The 17,099-nt window shown below is 39.4% G+C and overlaps 1 protein-coding gene across 1 annotated transcript in view; it reads right to left on the reverse strand.

Annotated features, from left to right (window-relative positions):
- Positions 1–3,906: 3,906 nt before the first annotated feature.
- Positions 3,907–17,099, reverse strand: part of St6gal2 (ST6 beta-galactoside alpha-2,6-sialyltransferase 2) — a 55,174-nt gene continuing 41,981 nt past the window's right edge. The window contains exon 6 of the mRNA XM_055615000.1: positions 3,907–5,695. Within this exon, the coding sequence (XP_055470975.1) occupies positions 5,424–5,695 (272 nt within the window). The 3' untranslated portion in view covers positions 3,907–5,423. The remainder of the gene's footprint in view (positions 5,696–17,099) is intronic.

A 17,099-nucleotide genomic window follows, 5' to 3' on the forward strand; every position in this document is an offset into this window, starting at 1 on the left:
TCTGTGACAGAGCTCTGGGGGATTCAGGAGGCTGGAAAGTCTGATTATCCATAAAATTTAAAGGACAACTTATCCCAATATACAAAGTGTATTTGCTTAATGATAGGGATATGTTCTTAGAAACATATCATTGGGCAGTTTCCTCATTATCTGAACACCAGTATGTACTTAAACAAACCTAGAAAGTACAGCCCACTAACACAGTGGCTGTAGGGTATATAGAGTTGAATACCTGCTCTTTCAGTTGACTGACATGTCATTATGTAGAGTTAGTAGAGGCAGTGAAATTATCAAGGATTAGAGCAGGAGCCTGGGCATGTAGCAGCAACCTTTCCCAGTCCTACGCGTCCCAGTATAGAAGGCCACTTTTAACTATCTGGAAAGAAACCATGTTTTGAAGGAAGACATGACCAATGGTGCAAAAAGAGGGGTCTTCTCCAAGACATCACAACTGTCCCAAGTGAACTTTGCTTCTCAAGTTTGCTTCCCAACTGTCCACATTTGCTTTCAAAAAACCTTGACACCTGCTCTGATTTGGGGATTCCTTCACATTATAGTCAGAAAATTACAAATGACCCAGAATGACTTTTCAGGACCTAGTAAGTGGACCTTTTCCCTTTCCATAGTAGGTGTGAAGACCAGAGCTTGTGTGATACATTACTGTAGGTGTGACTTTAAACCTGGTAAGTAAGACTAATAATAAAAGAATAACAAACATTTGGTTCTAAAGGCAATGTCAAGATATATTAGCCTAAAACACTTGGTTTCTACTTGTTTTTCACCCCTGCCATTTTTCTGCATGTGACAATCAACCGGAAAGGAAATATGATCAAAACGTGAGCTGATTTCTGGTCAACCTAGATCCTTGGGCACTCTCTGGAGGCCTGTGGTAGCTGATGTTGTTCCTCTCCTTCCAGGCCTAGTGTGCCTCAGTACCTTATTGTCTCTGGAAGGACTGCAAGGCTGCTCAGTCATTTGTATGTGCAACATTTCGGATTAAAACAGAGACACTTTTAGATAAATGAAAACACATTTTATTTACAATTCTGTACACTGTGTACACATAAAAATATACAAAACCAAGATAGAAAATACCCACATGTTAAAATGTGTATAAATACTTTTAAAATGCGCTTCTTGGAAAACCTCAAGCCATTAATTAGTTTAGAGAGAACACATTTTGCTTTAAAAATTATACCAAAAAATTCCCAAAGCCTTTAAAAAAGTTCACTGGTCTTCGGTACAAAGATTCCACAAGTATTTATCTAGAGCAAAACATGATGTGTGCTGTAAACTTAGGTTTTAATGCTACTGTTGCACTTATTTTATTGAAATCTATTTTCCAGAGAATCAACAAATGTTTCTTTCCTTAATCTTGTAAAAGCCATGGGCAATCAACAAACTCTTCAAAACTCAGAGCTCTACCAGGCTTCTGACTGAATACTACACTAGGGTAATGGTTCTGACAATGGTGGCTTTCAATGTTTGGGTCATTGTTTTTTTAACGTGGCCAAGATATGTAGAGTATGAGCGTGCATGCTGAGGGCAGAACACTGGTTTCATTTTTAGCAGAAGGACAAATAAAATATTTGTTTCCTCCTCTTAAAATATTATTAGTGTTTTAATAACTAAAATAAAATTTATTGTAAAGCTTTTATCATAAAGATGAAAGAAAAAGATAATACAAAATCAACCATGTATGTAGATAAGTATATATACACATATATACAATTATATAACCATCTACACGTATACTTTTATGCTAAGGATAGGAACTCTATCAGCAGCTTTAATTTGTTAAAGTCACTACCCTAATCTTGTAGAGAATATGCTGAGTTTTTTTTCTTGTTGAATGCTTCATTCATTTAACAAAACAAGAACTAGAACTTTGTATTTCATTTTCTTCAGCTGCTAGAGAAATGGTGCTCACTCACCAAAAATCTAAACAAAGCTCAAATGACAGAAGTGCAGAAAAAAAAAATCTCACAATGGAATTGTCCAGATATAATGAGTGAGCTGAAATACAGGCATGTTTTACCTTCCTATTCATGTTTAATAAGCTGCCTTGAACAGTCATGTAGCCATGGGTGGCATTCGACTATTGGAAAGTCAAACTGAAATGAACAGCATGATGGAACATGTATGGAGACTACCGTACTGTCCTAAGAAAAATCTTGTAAAACTTAATCAAGTCACGAATGCACACCAAAGCCTTTTATCCTATCATAATTCATGGAAGACTGATTTCATATGATGCAATCAAACAGTGCCCAATTAATCCAAAAGACAGGAGTATGGTCAGCTGGCAACGCAGGCTGCACTCTGTTCCAGCAGATGTACTAGGTAAGCATGGCAGAGTAAACCGGGCCCTTTGACATCCACTTCTGAAAACACTTCTGAAACCACTGCAGCACTGCTTTTGTTCAGAAAGTCCAGGTTGATTGGCTGAGCGTCCAGGAGGTTAAGACACAAGGGAAGTGCCACTTCTGAAGCAGAGCACCTTGAACTCCGAGACCAGGTAGACAACAGAGACAAGGGAACTCAGATGGACTCTAGGCCCTAACTTGCCCACTAAAGCATATCTTATACGCTTGCATGCAACTTTTATTTAATCCCCACTTATCCTTCCAGAGTCTGACAAAGAAATAGCTCTGTGAGGATGTGGTGGTCATGGTCAGCCACATGGGCCAAACCCTGTTACTCTGTGCATCTGTGGTGGGGGCATCTTCATTACACATTATCTCCTGTGTCTTGTGAGCAGTTGGAGACACAGTTAGAGAGAATCTGTAAATGGCTAAATTGTCATTCTTGGGCCACTCTACAGTCTTTGTTATAGGAACAAGAAGAAGAGGAGAAGGAGGAGGAGGAAGAGGAGGAAGAGGAAGAGGAGGAGGAGGAAACAGTGGTATTTTCTTGCAACACGAAGAAATGTGACATCTGTTAGTCCTGAGGGTGGGATGAGCAGCACCTGGTGGCATCTGGCGGCACCATGAGGCTTTAACCAGAGTCCCTTCACAGAAGAAGTCACATAGTTCTGCAAGAGCCAGAGCCAGTGATAAATGAGGTGGGAGGGTGGTTAGTGTTGCTATTCCATAGGTTTATTTACAGTTACCAAATGTGGTGTGGAAGTATTTAACCAATGTCTGGCAAAATCTGGCCACTTGGGATTCATTTAACTAGCACAAGAGGTGACCATTGCATTAGCCATTGCTTTGTGACATTTGCAAGAGGCTAAGCTATTTAAACTTTTAAATACAAGAGTGACTAGCCAACAGTATATTAATATGATCACCACATTTTCTGAATGTTTAACAGACTCTGATTCCCAAGAATCATAATGAATTTGAAGTTAATTAAATTTCCTTTATGCTCTGCAGTCTCCTTGTAACCCCTGTAAATCTGAGAGCAGCCCTTTAAAAGTACATATGTGGCAACAGTACTATTTAACAACCTTTGAAGTGTTTTGTGGGGCTTTTGAACTTGAATATTTACACTGACCTTAATAAGTTATTCTCTAACTAAATTCTCATGCCCTCAAAGAGGACTGTCTAGGATAATAAGTATGCCTGTAACTGAATTCCCTTCAAGCCCATAAAAGGAAACTTAATGGTTGTGAGCATTTAAAATGGCAACCCTGGAAGATCTAGAAAGCTTCAAGGACTACAGATTGAAAATATGCGTAGCCCATCAGTGCTGCACCCTCTAGTTACAGAGATGATTAGAAGTGTCAATATGGTGACAAGGCCAAACTTTCATGAGATTACATGGTTGGACCAGGCTGAACAGAAGATGATAGTTGTGGAGCTGAGAATGGGCTGTCAGCAGATGCTGTCATTTATTTACTTTTAAATTAAAAAAAAAAAAAACGTTTAAATGTTTAAAAACTGAAAGCCTGACCCCTCTCTCTTCACTGCTGTTCCAAGCCACTGGGGGCATCTGCAGTCCTGCTTCAACTCTGCAGGGGATAATAACCAAACAGAAGCTAGTAGCCTCAGAAAACCAGTCTTCCTTAGGAAGTAATCCTTAGAACGTTCTGGAACAAACTCAACATGAAACATTTCTTCTCCCACAAAACCTTGATACTCACACATTTTGCAAGGGGTGGAGCTTGCCTTTAATTAAACTGTTATTGTCAATTTGAAAAGATTTTTAACTATACCACTGAGAGTTTCTTTGGATTGGTATTGAAATAACAGCCTCGCCTGTTTAATTACAGAATTCTAACATGATTCTTTTCCACTATTTTCATAAAAAAAAAACAAGCAAACAAAACCCCCAGACAAAAGGCTGTGTTAGTGATAGAAGCCTGGTTTTAGAATCTGAACACAGCTATCCACTGGGAAAAACCCTTTCTCCTGCCTGCGCATCAGTCAGACATGTTAAAACCAATCTGTGTCCATCACATTCTTAACATAAAATAGGAGTGGATTCCTAGATGTTCATGAATAGAACTGGGGAACACTCAGAGCACAAGAGGGTTGTTTCTAATCCTTGAGAAAAGCCTACAGCAATTTCATATAGAATTGACAGAAAGGGGTGCATCCTGTACAGCTCAGAACGGGTACTTCAAAACCATCCTTTGTAGTTTAGGAGGAATAAGGATGCAGAAATGCAGGGATACTGTAACTGTTCTACATGTCACTGGCTATGTGAGAGCTACAGGGTGTCCTTGAAGGCCAGAAGCATGAAGTGAAAGAAAAAGGCAGGGAAACCTGACAGCCACAACCCTGCAGGACCACCTGTACTGCCACCTGTGTGTGCCAGCTGCTGGCTGGGTGAAAGATGCTTCAGGGAGACAAAGGAGCTGTTCCTTGCTGCCAGCAGAAGTTTGGTTTTGGCTTCTTGCATTACTTGGTTTGGATGAGTTGTAGCTGTAGCGTACCCTGGTTCTCAGTTGTAATATCCAGAGAGTGCTGGGAAGCAAAGCTGCAAAGCTGTGGTTGAAAATCATGTTGATGTTAAACACATCTGAGTGAGAATTCAGACATTCACCACAAAACCCAGGCTTCTTAATGAAGAATGCGAGTACAAGTAATATGCTAGCTGTAGGGCCTCAACTTGGATATTTCTAGATGGAAACAGTACCATCAGTAGTATCACTCAAACCTGTGGTTGGACCCAACTGTGCCACAGAGTGTCCCTGTTGTAGAGGTTAACATGTTTAGAGGTATCGTGTCCATGGCTACACATCTGTTTCTTTCTGTGTATCCTGTTTTTGCTTATTTCTTGTGTGGTTTTAGAGTTCCATTTCTATATTCATGGCAGTAGTAGTTACCCAAATGGCTTGCACTAGAAAGAATTCTCCCTTCCACTAAGTTGCAGTTAAAGACGACACATTGTCTAAATCTATCTTCAAGTATTCTTTTGTGACTTTGAGGACAACAGCAGTCCCTTATTGCACATCAGTTCCCAAGAGTTCGATTTTATGAGTGTGTATTGTTGGGGTTGATTACTGGGCACCGCAAGGCCCGGAAGCCTGGCAGGACCACCTTGCCCTTATGATGCAAATCTTCTTGGGAGCCCGTGTTCAGGCGTTGCACCAGGAGCTTTTCGTAGAGCAGTGGGTGGTATGCCCCCAGGGTGCAGGCTGCATCGTAGTACAGCTCGTGGTAGTGGCACAGCTCTGTTTGCCGGACAGAAGGGATGTACTCATACACGTGCACTTCTCTGCACATGGACATCATGAGGAGGATTCCTGACAAAGAAGGAAATGAAAATACAGTGAGAAACTCCAAGAAAGGGAGAAAGGGGGAGAGGGGGGAAGGGGGAAAGGGGGAGAGGGTGTTTTTTGTTTTTTTTTTTTTGGGTAGGGGGAGAGTTCCTGGAGCTGTGGAGAGTGACATAGATGAGTCACTCTCATGCAGTGAGATACATGTGTTTGTAGTGTTACAGTTTCCATTATGGAGAGTGGCTGTTGGGGAAGTGAGTATATAAATGTAGAACACTGCAAGCATCCACTCACTTGTTCAGTTTTTACTGCAGACCTAAACCACATACAAAGACAAAACTGGATGGAAGGGCACCTTGCTCCAGTGTGACTGACAATGGCCAGTTTACTCTCTTATGCTACAGTCAACAAATGTATCTCCCATGGACTGCTATGTTCTGAAGAAATGAATGTTATAAAAATCTGATTATGAAAGTTTATTACAAATTGAATAGAAACCATACTTCAGATGGTTAACCTGACAGTGAAACAGCCCTATACAATGGCATCAAGGTATAAATTTTAAGATTTATGTTAACAGAATTGTGTTTTGTAGTCATATGTGATGGAACTCACCAATAGCCAGTGAATACTTTGGAGCAGAAGGATTCCTTGGGCCCAGGATTTTGAAACAAACTCATACAGTACAGGAGTGTAGTGAGTGAAATCCAGTTTGGGTTATAATGATGAGTAAGTTATAATTCTCATGAAGGCTCTCATTATTGAAGCTGTTTTCAATTTTAAATGTTTCCAGGGGACAGCTACAAAATCATTAAGTGATACTGCTCTCCACTCAAGTTCATTTTTCTTTTCTTTCTGTCTTTTTTCTTTTACCTTTTTTTTTTTTTTTTGTTTTAATTTCTGTACCACCATCATGAAGTTTTGAAACAGGACCTCAATATGTAGCCCACGTTGACCTTTAACCTGAGATCTTCCTGCATCAGCTGATGAAATTCTGGAATTAAGAGTGTGAATCTAAGTCTTGGTAACTTGAAAAGTATACCTAATACATTATCTGAAAGTGATATTCTTATGTAGTATGAACAAAGTATAAACTCATGCTGCTTCTGTTCCATCTAACTTGTTCTGCAGAGGACTGTCATAGTTTCCAAGAAATTAATCAAATTTTAAAGAAATTAATCACAGCAATCTAAAACCAAGGCTAGAAGGATGGAGCGTTTGCCTAGCATAGGGAAAGCCTGAGTTTGACCCCAGGACCAGAAAATAAAACTAATCCCAAATCAAAGAAATTCTGTGTGAGTGCTGCTGAGGTGAGGCGTCAAGGAACTCCTTTTGCCAAGAGGGATCTGGAAGTTGAGGCTGAAATGGTTTCCTGGTATGCAAGGCGTAGAGGGGAACAGAAGGGGTGCTGCTCCAGGGACTGTCCTGAAACTCTATGCTGAGAATGCTATACCACAGGAAGGTATTGTGGTGCCTCACTCAGAGAGTCTGTTAAGAGCTATGTCAAAACTGCACACTGGTCAGTCATTTCCTTAACCGCCCACGTTTATTTGAGTTCTCTCTTCAATCATAGCACACACACCAACTAGGTGGCATCCCTGCCCTAGGCAATCCTCAAGTAACTGATGTCAGTAAGGTCAATGAAGAATGAGGCGTTGGCACCTGCTACATGACCTTAGGGCACCTATCCATCAGAGTATGCAACAAATACAACACTAGTCTCTCCATTTTGGTGGCAGTAATGATTCTGGGAACATTTGCTCTCCTTGGGTAAAGTCACCAATAAGGGATTATCTCCTTTGAGGCTGAAGTGTGTCCTCTGGGATCATGCTGTGAATGCCTGTTCCACTGCATGTGTTGCTTTTTGGGGAGGCCATGGAATCTGTAAGATGTGGGGTTTTCCTGGTAGATGGAGGTCAGTAGGGACAGGTCTTTTTTTTATAATCAGTCCCTGGTTGGGTGCCTGCTCTGCTTCATAGTCTGTGGCCACATGAAGACTAAGCATCACATCTATCTGTCACCATGAACATCATGACTTACTTCATGATGCCTTTCCCACTATGATGGAATGGAGAGGCTGAGGAAATTCTTCCTCCCTTGTTTCTGTCAGGTGCTACAGTGGTATAGTAGGAACTACTGCAAACATTGGTATGGGGGTAGGAAAGCTATCCACCCACAGAGAACTAAATTCTTGGTTTTTTTTAATCATATGGGTGCAGATGAATTCACTGCAAATGAATCCTTCCCAGCTTCCAAGTCTATGGAGCTGGAATGGTGGAATTTTCTAGTATAGCTATGATTTTACCTGTGCATCAGTTACTTTCTGCCTGTTACCAAGCATGCACATGTCGTGCTGGCATGTTTGTTCATCAGTGATTAACACCCAAACCACACCATATTCTAGGGTTCTATATTTATGGAATATTTAGAATATTTTTCTGAATATTTCTAGTTAATTTATTTATGGATTTAACTAGAAATATTCAGAAAAAAATCAAGTGTGTGTTGAACATATACAGGCCTACTTTGTTATTCCCTACAGGATACAGTATAAGGATCATTTATATAGCATTTCCATTACATTAACAGTTATAAGAAATCTAGACATGGTAAAAATATGTGGAGAAGTACAGATTTCATGCAAATAACATACAGTTTTATATCCAGGACTTGAGTTCCTGTGCTTTGGTGGCAATGGTATCCTGTAAACTCTTCTACAGATATTAGGGACATTTTGTTGTGGCTTCATATAAGAGCACCTTATAGCCCATCAGCTAGTCAACACTCTACGGACCTTTTAAAATTGTGTGTGTGTGTGTGTGTGTGTGTGTGTGTGTGTGTGTGTAGGTTTATACAAGTGATTCCAGGTGCTTGCAGAGGCTAGAGACATTGAAATCCCTGGAGCCGGAGTTACGGGAGGTTGTGAGCTTTCAGATGTGAGAGCTAGGAATCAGAGGTGGGTCCTTTGGAAGAGCAGCACGCATGTGATGGTCAAACATGTACACGGACCCAGCTGGGTACTTCTGTCACAGTGATCTGCGAATCATGCTTTAAGGCTTAAGCTGGTCTAAGATACAAATCCTCGAAAAAAAAATTGCCATGAAGGGTCCCTGAGCTCTCCCGGTTAAAAAAAAGGGGGGGGCACTTTTTTTTTGGCATTTAGACTAGAATTGAATTATTTCACCCAAGTAGGAATGACTATAGATACTCTCTGTAGACAGTCCTGCTGTTGTTTTGGTCAGGAAGAGATTAAACAGCCTACTTTTGCTAGTGAGTATTCTGGAGAAAACTTCATTCTTGTGAGTTGGCTGCTACATTTTAATTCCTATCTCTATTAAACATGGAGTAAATATTTTGTTCTAAGCATAAGCAAAAAGTTATGCTTTCAATATAGTAAGCTTTACAGTTTTAGTATTTTCGTATGTAAATTCTTTGTATCTTAAAAAGTTCAAGACCCCAGAGACATAAAAGCTGGTCAGTTGTTCAAAACTGGCCAAACTAAAGCTTGATGGAGCTTATGCCAGTGTGGGATCTGCCCTGAGTTACTTGCACAATTCCTTTTGAAGTCTGTCTATCAGAGAGAGATTTCCCACCTCATTTTGCATTCTCATGTGAACTTGTAGCTTCCTGGAACTATGAAACTAGCTCAGAGTGTGCTAAAATTCAAATAATAATCAGTATGCCCATAGTGTGTGTGGCTGTCAGCTGTATGGATGTCATAACTGGTGTGGAAGTACCTTCAAAGAGAAAGAAATAACTAATAGTTCACCTACACATGAAAGGAAGCCTGGGAGACATAATGTCCCAAAGAAAGAGATTATTCCTTAATAATTTAATTATAAATCACCGCAGGTAACTATTTGGCAGATATACAATTTGTGTTTTAACTTTCTTAAAGCCATTGTGAATTCATAAGTTTAGATTCCAGACTCTGCTTAAGACAAATACTAAAAACCATTATAATGTATTTAAATTTATACATAAGCTCCCTAGTACACAGTATTAGTAGTACACAGCAATAAACAAAACCTGAAGAATATTCTTTGTTATAGTTTGCAGATGAAACTAGCGAGACATCAGTGATGGAAGACAGCTCTGCATAGCTCAGAGAATATGCATGGGGACAGGGCATGTGGGATTAGGGACTGTAGAGAGGCAGGAAGAACTGAAGGACAAAGTCTTTTGAATGCTGTTAGAGATAACTTCAATTAATATCCAAATTTATAAGGGTAGGTACCATGCAAATCATTAGAGCCTTAGAGAAATGCTTTGAAACAAGCTAAGGAATACATCCTTACATGAACAGATGGGACTAAACCCATTTTTAGGATGAGTTGGGAAAGTGTCCCAATATTATGCTGAGAAAAATATTTGGTTTTTCACTGGAGAACCTCTTGGACAATGCTGTGAAAACTTAAACATCTACAAACGGTGTCAGAGCAACAGCACTGGGATCTCTTTTCCTCTGACTTACTGTAGTAAGCTACAGGGACAGAGCATCTCACACAACTCTATAACTGATGACTCAAACGGGAACCCACAGGGTATTGCACACAGTTTCACTGCATCACAGCAAAGAATACAAGTAAAATCAGCAAAAGAGAAACTCAGGGAATGCCGGACACAAACTCCGGTTTCCTTTTTCTAGGAAGTCACATAGGATACTCTCCACTCCCCAGCAGTGAGTGTGACATCTGCTGAGGACTGGAGGCATTCCCCTGAAATTCCTGTTGAGATCTTTGCTCTCATTTTGGTGGTGATGGAGTAATTTGGTTAGCATATTACAAAGGTTTGGTCTTTAATGAGTGACTTTTAACATGCAATATACAAGAGGATCTATCCATATGTCATGTGCATACTAAACAAAGAAAGAAGGGAGCCCTCTCCAGGAAATGAACTAGCCAGAACCCTGCCTTTCAGAACTATGGCAGAGATACTTTCTGATGCTTAGGGCACAGAGACTATGTTATTTTTGTTACAAGCTGAAGTGACTAAGGTAGTACCGCCCCTGGAATCCTAACCAGGGACACAAACAATGATGTTTGGCATTCAGGGATTCATCGGGAGTGGGTCATCACAGGGCTCTGCTTCAGATGTTCCAAAATTTCAATTCTCTAAAGGGAAAGCAAGTGTTACCCATGACCAACACAGACGCACAGGTTCAGTGATCCACATTCTAGGAGGGGAGGGTAGAAACCTACTCTAAACCCAAGCTGCAGCCAAGGGCCGGCCGCACAAGCAGGTCTGGGAATGGGCACCCGCATTTCCCTGCTCAGTTTTTGTGTACAGGTAACACAGATATTAAATTCAAGTATCATTTCATAACCATTTCCTTCCACCAGACTGCCACAGGAAATTCATAACTGGTTTTGCTAAAAATGTTTAGATTTCATTTTTGATTTCTTCTATTTCTTCTGATGATTACCCGAATGTAAAAAAAAAAAAAGTTAAAAAAAATCAAAACAAAACAAACAAACAAACAAAAAAAACAAAACCCAAGTTCCCTAGGTTGGCTAAGTACAACAAAATTCCGTAGCTACTAACTTTTAAAAATTTATTAAAGACTGTTTCTGTTAAATAATCTTATTTACCAACTATGAAAGTCCAGCTGCTTTTATCACTCACAGAAATCTTATTGCTTTCAACTTGAAACTGAACTTTGAAAGACTGACAAGCATGTAAATGTTTTTGATAGATTTTCCCAAGCTAATCAAATGGGCATGTGACTAGCTACTTAAAATCATTACATAAAATTCAAGTCATAATTTTTTTATACAGCCAAGTTTTTTTATATAACTCTTTATGAGTGATTCATTTGAACAAAAAAATTAGTATACTTTAGGAAGTAAGGGCTCAAGATGCTTCAATTTGCCAAATGCGTGATTTTTAATATTGTCTGCAGCAATGAAATTATCAAAACAATTAAAAATCATTTCGTCTTAATTAAATATATGTCTCAGCATGATATGCAGATGGATACTGATTTGCTTTGAAAGCTGAACCAAAGTCAAAGTTGAACCCAGGTTCATGTTCTACCAAGCTGAGACTGGATGAGGAGCTCATGGACATGTACACATGCGTGGCACACTGTGGGAGTCAGGCAGCCTCAGGGCCATGCACATATTCACGTGACCGAGTGTGGGAGTCAGAAGTGTCATGGGCATGCCTATATGTGGTGGACTGCATGCAGGACAGAATGCAGTGGGCAAGTGAGCTTCCCGGAGATGATCACCGTTTTGCACAGCTGCCATGGATGTGCATTTATGGGAGGAACATCTCCATCAGAGAGGCTTCGTATCCAGATTGCTTTTGGTGCTGCGTCCTCATGTCCTCATCTATGTGGTATGATGTGAGTGGGTGTGGGAGACCCTCACTGCCTATAGTCTGGTGTGACTGCTTGGGAGACAGCCCACTCATTTGGGCAATTTTTCCGCAGATTAACATGAAGATGAACTTTCATAAAATAGTTCTGTTTAGATCAATCAATGATTTTTACAGAATACTTGATTTGACTTAAATAGTTTTAGAAAGTTAGGTAAGATGTTTTTGTCTATGGTTCTGATGTAGAAATCTTGGGGAACAATTTAAAGTTCAGAAAGGCACTCTATTAATAGGTGAGTTAGGGCACTTTTAAGGTTAGGGAGCAAGAATAGCCCTAGTTGGCACTGGATGACGTCACTCTCCCAGAACATGGGCTGGTGATCAAGATGATGATTAATTTCTTACTCCCATTTTTGTCCTCTACTTCCTGATATGATTTAATAAAAATTGTTAATAAGTAGTTGGGCACCTTGAAGATTTAAAGTAGATATGTCTGATTGTTTTTTTTTATGTAAAAGTTTAGATTTGTGATTTATTTAAGATTATTTTTCACAAGACAGGGTTTCTCTGTGTAGCCTTGGCTGTCCTGGATTTGCTCTGTAGACCACGCTGGCCTCAAACTCACAGAGATCCACCTTTCTCTGCCTCCCTGAGTGCTGGGATTACAGACATGTGCCACTGTGCCTGGCTTCTTTTAATTTTTATACAATCAGTTTTTAAGATAAGCAGTAAAATGATTGGTTCTTTGTAAGCACAAATTTCAGCCTGCTAGTAAAGAGAAACTGACTGAAAAATTACCTTGCTTGCTTACACTTTGTTAGTCTATGACAAGTTGCTTAGTAACAAATGTATGTGGGTTCTTGGGAATAATTTGTTTTTCACATTTGTATTTCACCCATAATACGTGAAACATTTGATCATGGGAGGGTATTGGGAAACATGATTTTTTTCTATGTATGCTTATTGTATGTAGAAAAATAGAATATAACTACATGCTTTTTGTACTGCTTAGAAGATTTTAGTTGGGTGTATAAGCACTGGGAGAAAAAAATTGTTGGAGCTCAATCTTTGGAGTTGGCTCCATCCACCAAATGTATCTATATTTATATGTAGTTGTGGGAAATTATTGGAACTTGCTTGTTGGAGCTTTTCCAGCTTCATCCATCAAGTTACAATCAGTTCCGGCCTAGAGAACCAAGATTTGTACCCTCAGAAATTTTCCGGGTGATCAGTCACCGACTCTATAATGCCCCTCCTCATTTTACCCTTGGATATTGAAGCTGACCTTCAACATATATGCATTATACAATGTAGAAAAGTCAGGCAGCCTTGTGGGCATGCATCCATGAGTGGTATACCACTTAGTAAGGAGTAGAATCTGACTCAACAAAAATTATGCTGCTTTCACCTGGAAGAACATTTACTATTAGCATATTCTTGGTATAAAATATCTTTTCAAATAGAAAAATGAGGCTACTGGTATAAAATCACAAATTGATAATTAACAGCAAAAAAAAATCAGTTTAAGTCACTTTTAATTAACACTTGTTCATTAGGAATTTTGGAGTATGTCCAACAGAATAAGTCAGACAGTCTAAATGGTGGAGGGTGAAAAGGCTTGGGTACTGCACTGAAACACGCCAGACTAATGGAAATCTTGCAGCTGTTTTTTTGAGTCTTTTCATACATTTGATCATGAAAGGAAACACTTACGGTATACTTCTGATTTCAGCAAAAGAATTAGAGGCTTTTAAAGTGAATGACAGAATATATCTGCAATTGAAAGTTGCTGGAAATGAACGTATGTAATAAGACAATAATTTAAGATACATCTACCACATCAAAAAATATAACAAGCAATAATATTTGAAAGCCTAATTTTTAGTTCATTTATATTATGGCACTTGATTCATTGTTTATAGAAAAATGCAAAAAGTTATGATATATTTTATACCATCATAAATAAGGACTTAATTGGCTTGTTATTTTGAATTGTTCTCAGTTTAATAGTATATTGGATCCTAAAGTGTGATATAAACTGAAAAAGGAAGTTGTTAAGCATACGATTCTTGTTTACGTATTAAATAGTCTGAAATTTTAGTGTTTGCATGTGTGAATTTTAGAAGTATTACAGTATGATCATCAGATGTTGCCTTTGAAGAAATGGATGGAATGTTGGTGGTTTATATATTTAAAAATTGGCAGTAGAACATGACAAGCCAGCTCAATGTCTGGTGTGTTAAACTGCTAGCCATAATTACCTGCTAAGATCTGGGAGGCTGGCTTTTTCTAGATTGCTTATGCACTAGCAGTGAATGAGCCAGGCTTTATGACTCTCACCGAGTTCATTCATTCTCCGTAGAAGTAGTTATGGGCAAGATAACGCTGTAGGAATCCAAGGAAAGCATTGTCTATTCAGACAGGCTGTAGCAGAATTATGACTTCACTGCATCAGGTTCTAAGATGCAATCACTATTTTTGGCCATCTAAGTGGTCCTACTGTATCTGCTTAATAACACTGTGTAGCTAAGCAGGTGTTCAAGTCCCCTTATTGCTTGTATGGGGAGTTTGTACTCATATCTCCAGAGTGTCTTCTAGTGTACCCTGTGGACAGATGCAAACTTTGATTAAAAATCCAACTAGGTGACTGTTGGAAATGAGTATGTATGCTTACAGTGGTCATCTAACCATAAGTCTTTGACTTAAGAAAATATCTTAATGGAAATAAAAATTATGTCACACATTGGATAAATTTGTAATATCTATTAGTACATGGTTAGAGCAATGGCTCATTGACATAATTAGTCCATGAAATCAAGTACTCTGGGAGAAAAAATATACTCAATAATAAAAAGAAAAAAAAAACAGACATAAAGATTAGGGATTATACACTCGTATTAAGGCTGAACAAAACAACCCAGTAGAAGAAAAAGGTCTCATGAGCAGCCAAATGAGTCAGAGACATCCTCATTCCCACTGTTAGGAGTCCAAAAAAAATCCTAAGCTAAAGAACACAGCATGCATGCAGAGAGCCTGGAGCGGACCCATGCAGGCTCTGTGCTTGCTGTTTCAGTCTCCGTGAGCCCTTATAAGGCTTGCCTAGTTGGTACTGTAAGGCAAGGTTTTCTGGTGTCTTCAACACCTCTGGATCCTATGATCCTTCCTTCATCATGCCTAGTCTTATCGCATGAGTTTGGCTGATATCACTGGGAGGCCTGCTCTTTTCTGAAGCTCCAAAAACAGAGGATCAGTGGATGGGGATGGGGTTTGGAAGAGTGGAGGGAAGAGTGGCTGCAGTCAGGGCATATAATAATAATAAATAAATAAAATAAAAATAGACAAGAATTTTGGCATGTAACTAAGTTTATGGCCTTTGGAACATCAAAGGAAAGGAAAGGCTACTTCTACCTTGACTAGACCTTTAATGAGGGAACATCTGTTTTTGTTTGGTAATATGGCATTATTTCACCTCAAACAAATCTTTAGAGGAGGCACTGCAGAATTACACCTAAGAACTGTTACTATTAAGTAGTTACTGTTCTTAGTCCTATAAAAACTTCACTATAAAGACTTTGTTTTATGAATAAAAAATGGGGTTTAGAGCTAGTAAGTTATATCCCTGGCCTCTGTAGAATTCAAGATATTAACCACAAAGTGACACAGGAGGAGGAGAGGATCCTGCAAGAGATACACAATACACTGATGGATGGCCCAGAAGTTGAGAGACCTATGTCCCACCTGCTCAGTTTTCCAGCAAGTGTTGAGCATGTGCTGGGTCTGTGGGAGCCCACTTGGGGGAACAACTGTTACTCTAAGATGTGGATATTGTAGAGACATAAACTAGGAAAATAAAATCAGAAAAGTAGTGCTAGGAAGGGTGAAAAGAATTATTTGATATTTTTAAAAGTTTAAACATTTAGTTAATAATATTATTTACCTCCTTTTATGAAATCTGAAACATTATAGAAGATTCTGAATCAAGAGAATCTCCATGTTTGAGGTCATCCTGGACCACATATCAAGACCTTGACCCCAAACTGTTGCCAAGCAAAGCTAATGAAGCCAGCAAGTACTGTTCTCTTTTGGCGTGGCAAAAGTATTGGGCTAATATCTGTGTAAAAACAGTATCTCCAGGCTTCTTTTGACTTGCATACTCATGAAATGGATTTTTGAAAAGTAAAAATGGTTTGGCATCAGTGAGACGATTTAATAGATAAAAGCACCTGGCATGAAGGCTGATAGGCTTGATTCCCAGGACACACATGCTGTAAGGACAGAACCAACACAGGGAAATTGTCCTTTGACCTTCATATGTGGTGTAGGATATGCATATATACAGACACATACATTTTTCTTTTTTTAAAATTCAATTTATATCACAGTCCATAGGCCCCTCCCTACTCTCCTCCCGGTCCCTCCCTTCCTCCCATATCCCCTCTCTCATATTCTTCAAAACAGGGGCGCCTCCCTACACAGACACCCCAGCTCATCTATTCACATGAGGACAGAGTTTGTCTTCCTCTCCAGTGGGCCTGTACGGAAGTCCCATCAGGGGGAACTGATCAAAAAGCGGGCAATATAGTCCATGTCAGAGATATCCCATACCTCTCCTAACTAAAGGGCCCACATGAAGCCTAAGATGTCCATCAGGCTTATCTTCTTGAGGTCTGTGCATTGTAGCATCTCTATCCTGTATTATATGACTAAAATCCGCTTTTAAGTGAGTATATACCAAGTGTTTCTTTCTGGCTCTAGGTTACCTCATTCAGAATGACCTTTTCTAGTTCCATCCATTTATTTGCAAATTTCATGATATCCTTGTTTTTAATGGATGAGCAGTCTTCCAATGTGTAAATGTATCACAATTTTGTATCCATTCTTCAGTTGAGGGACATCTAGGTTGATTCCAGTTTCTGGCTATTACAAATAGAGCCACTATGAACATGGTTGAGCAAACGTCCTTGTTGTATGGTGGAGCATCTTTTAGGTGTGTGCCCAGGAGTAGTATAGCTGGGTCTTAAGAGCGGCTATTCCCAGTTTTCTGAGAAAGCACCAGGTTGATTTTCAAAGTGGTTGTAGCAGTTTGTATGCCCACCAGCAATGGAGGAAT

The sequence above is a fragment of the Psammomys obesus genome, unplaced genomic scaffold (genome assembly GCF_907164565.1).
Source record: "Psammomys obesus unplaced genomic scaffold, mPsaObe1.curated_primary_1811, whole genome shotgun sequence".
NCBI classification, from domain to species: domain Eukaryota; kingdom Metazoa; phylum Chordata; class Mammalia; order Rodentia; family Muridae; genus Psammomys; species Psammomys obesus.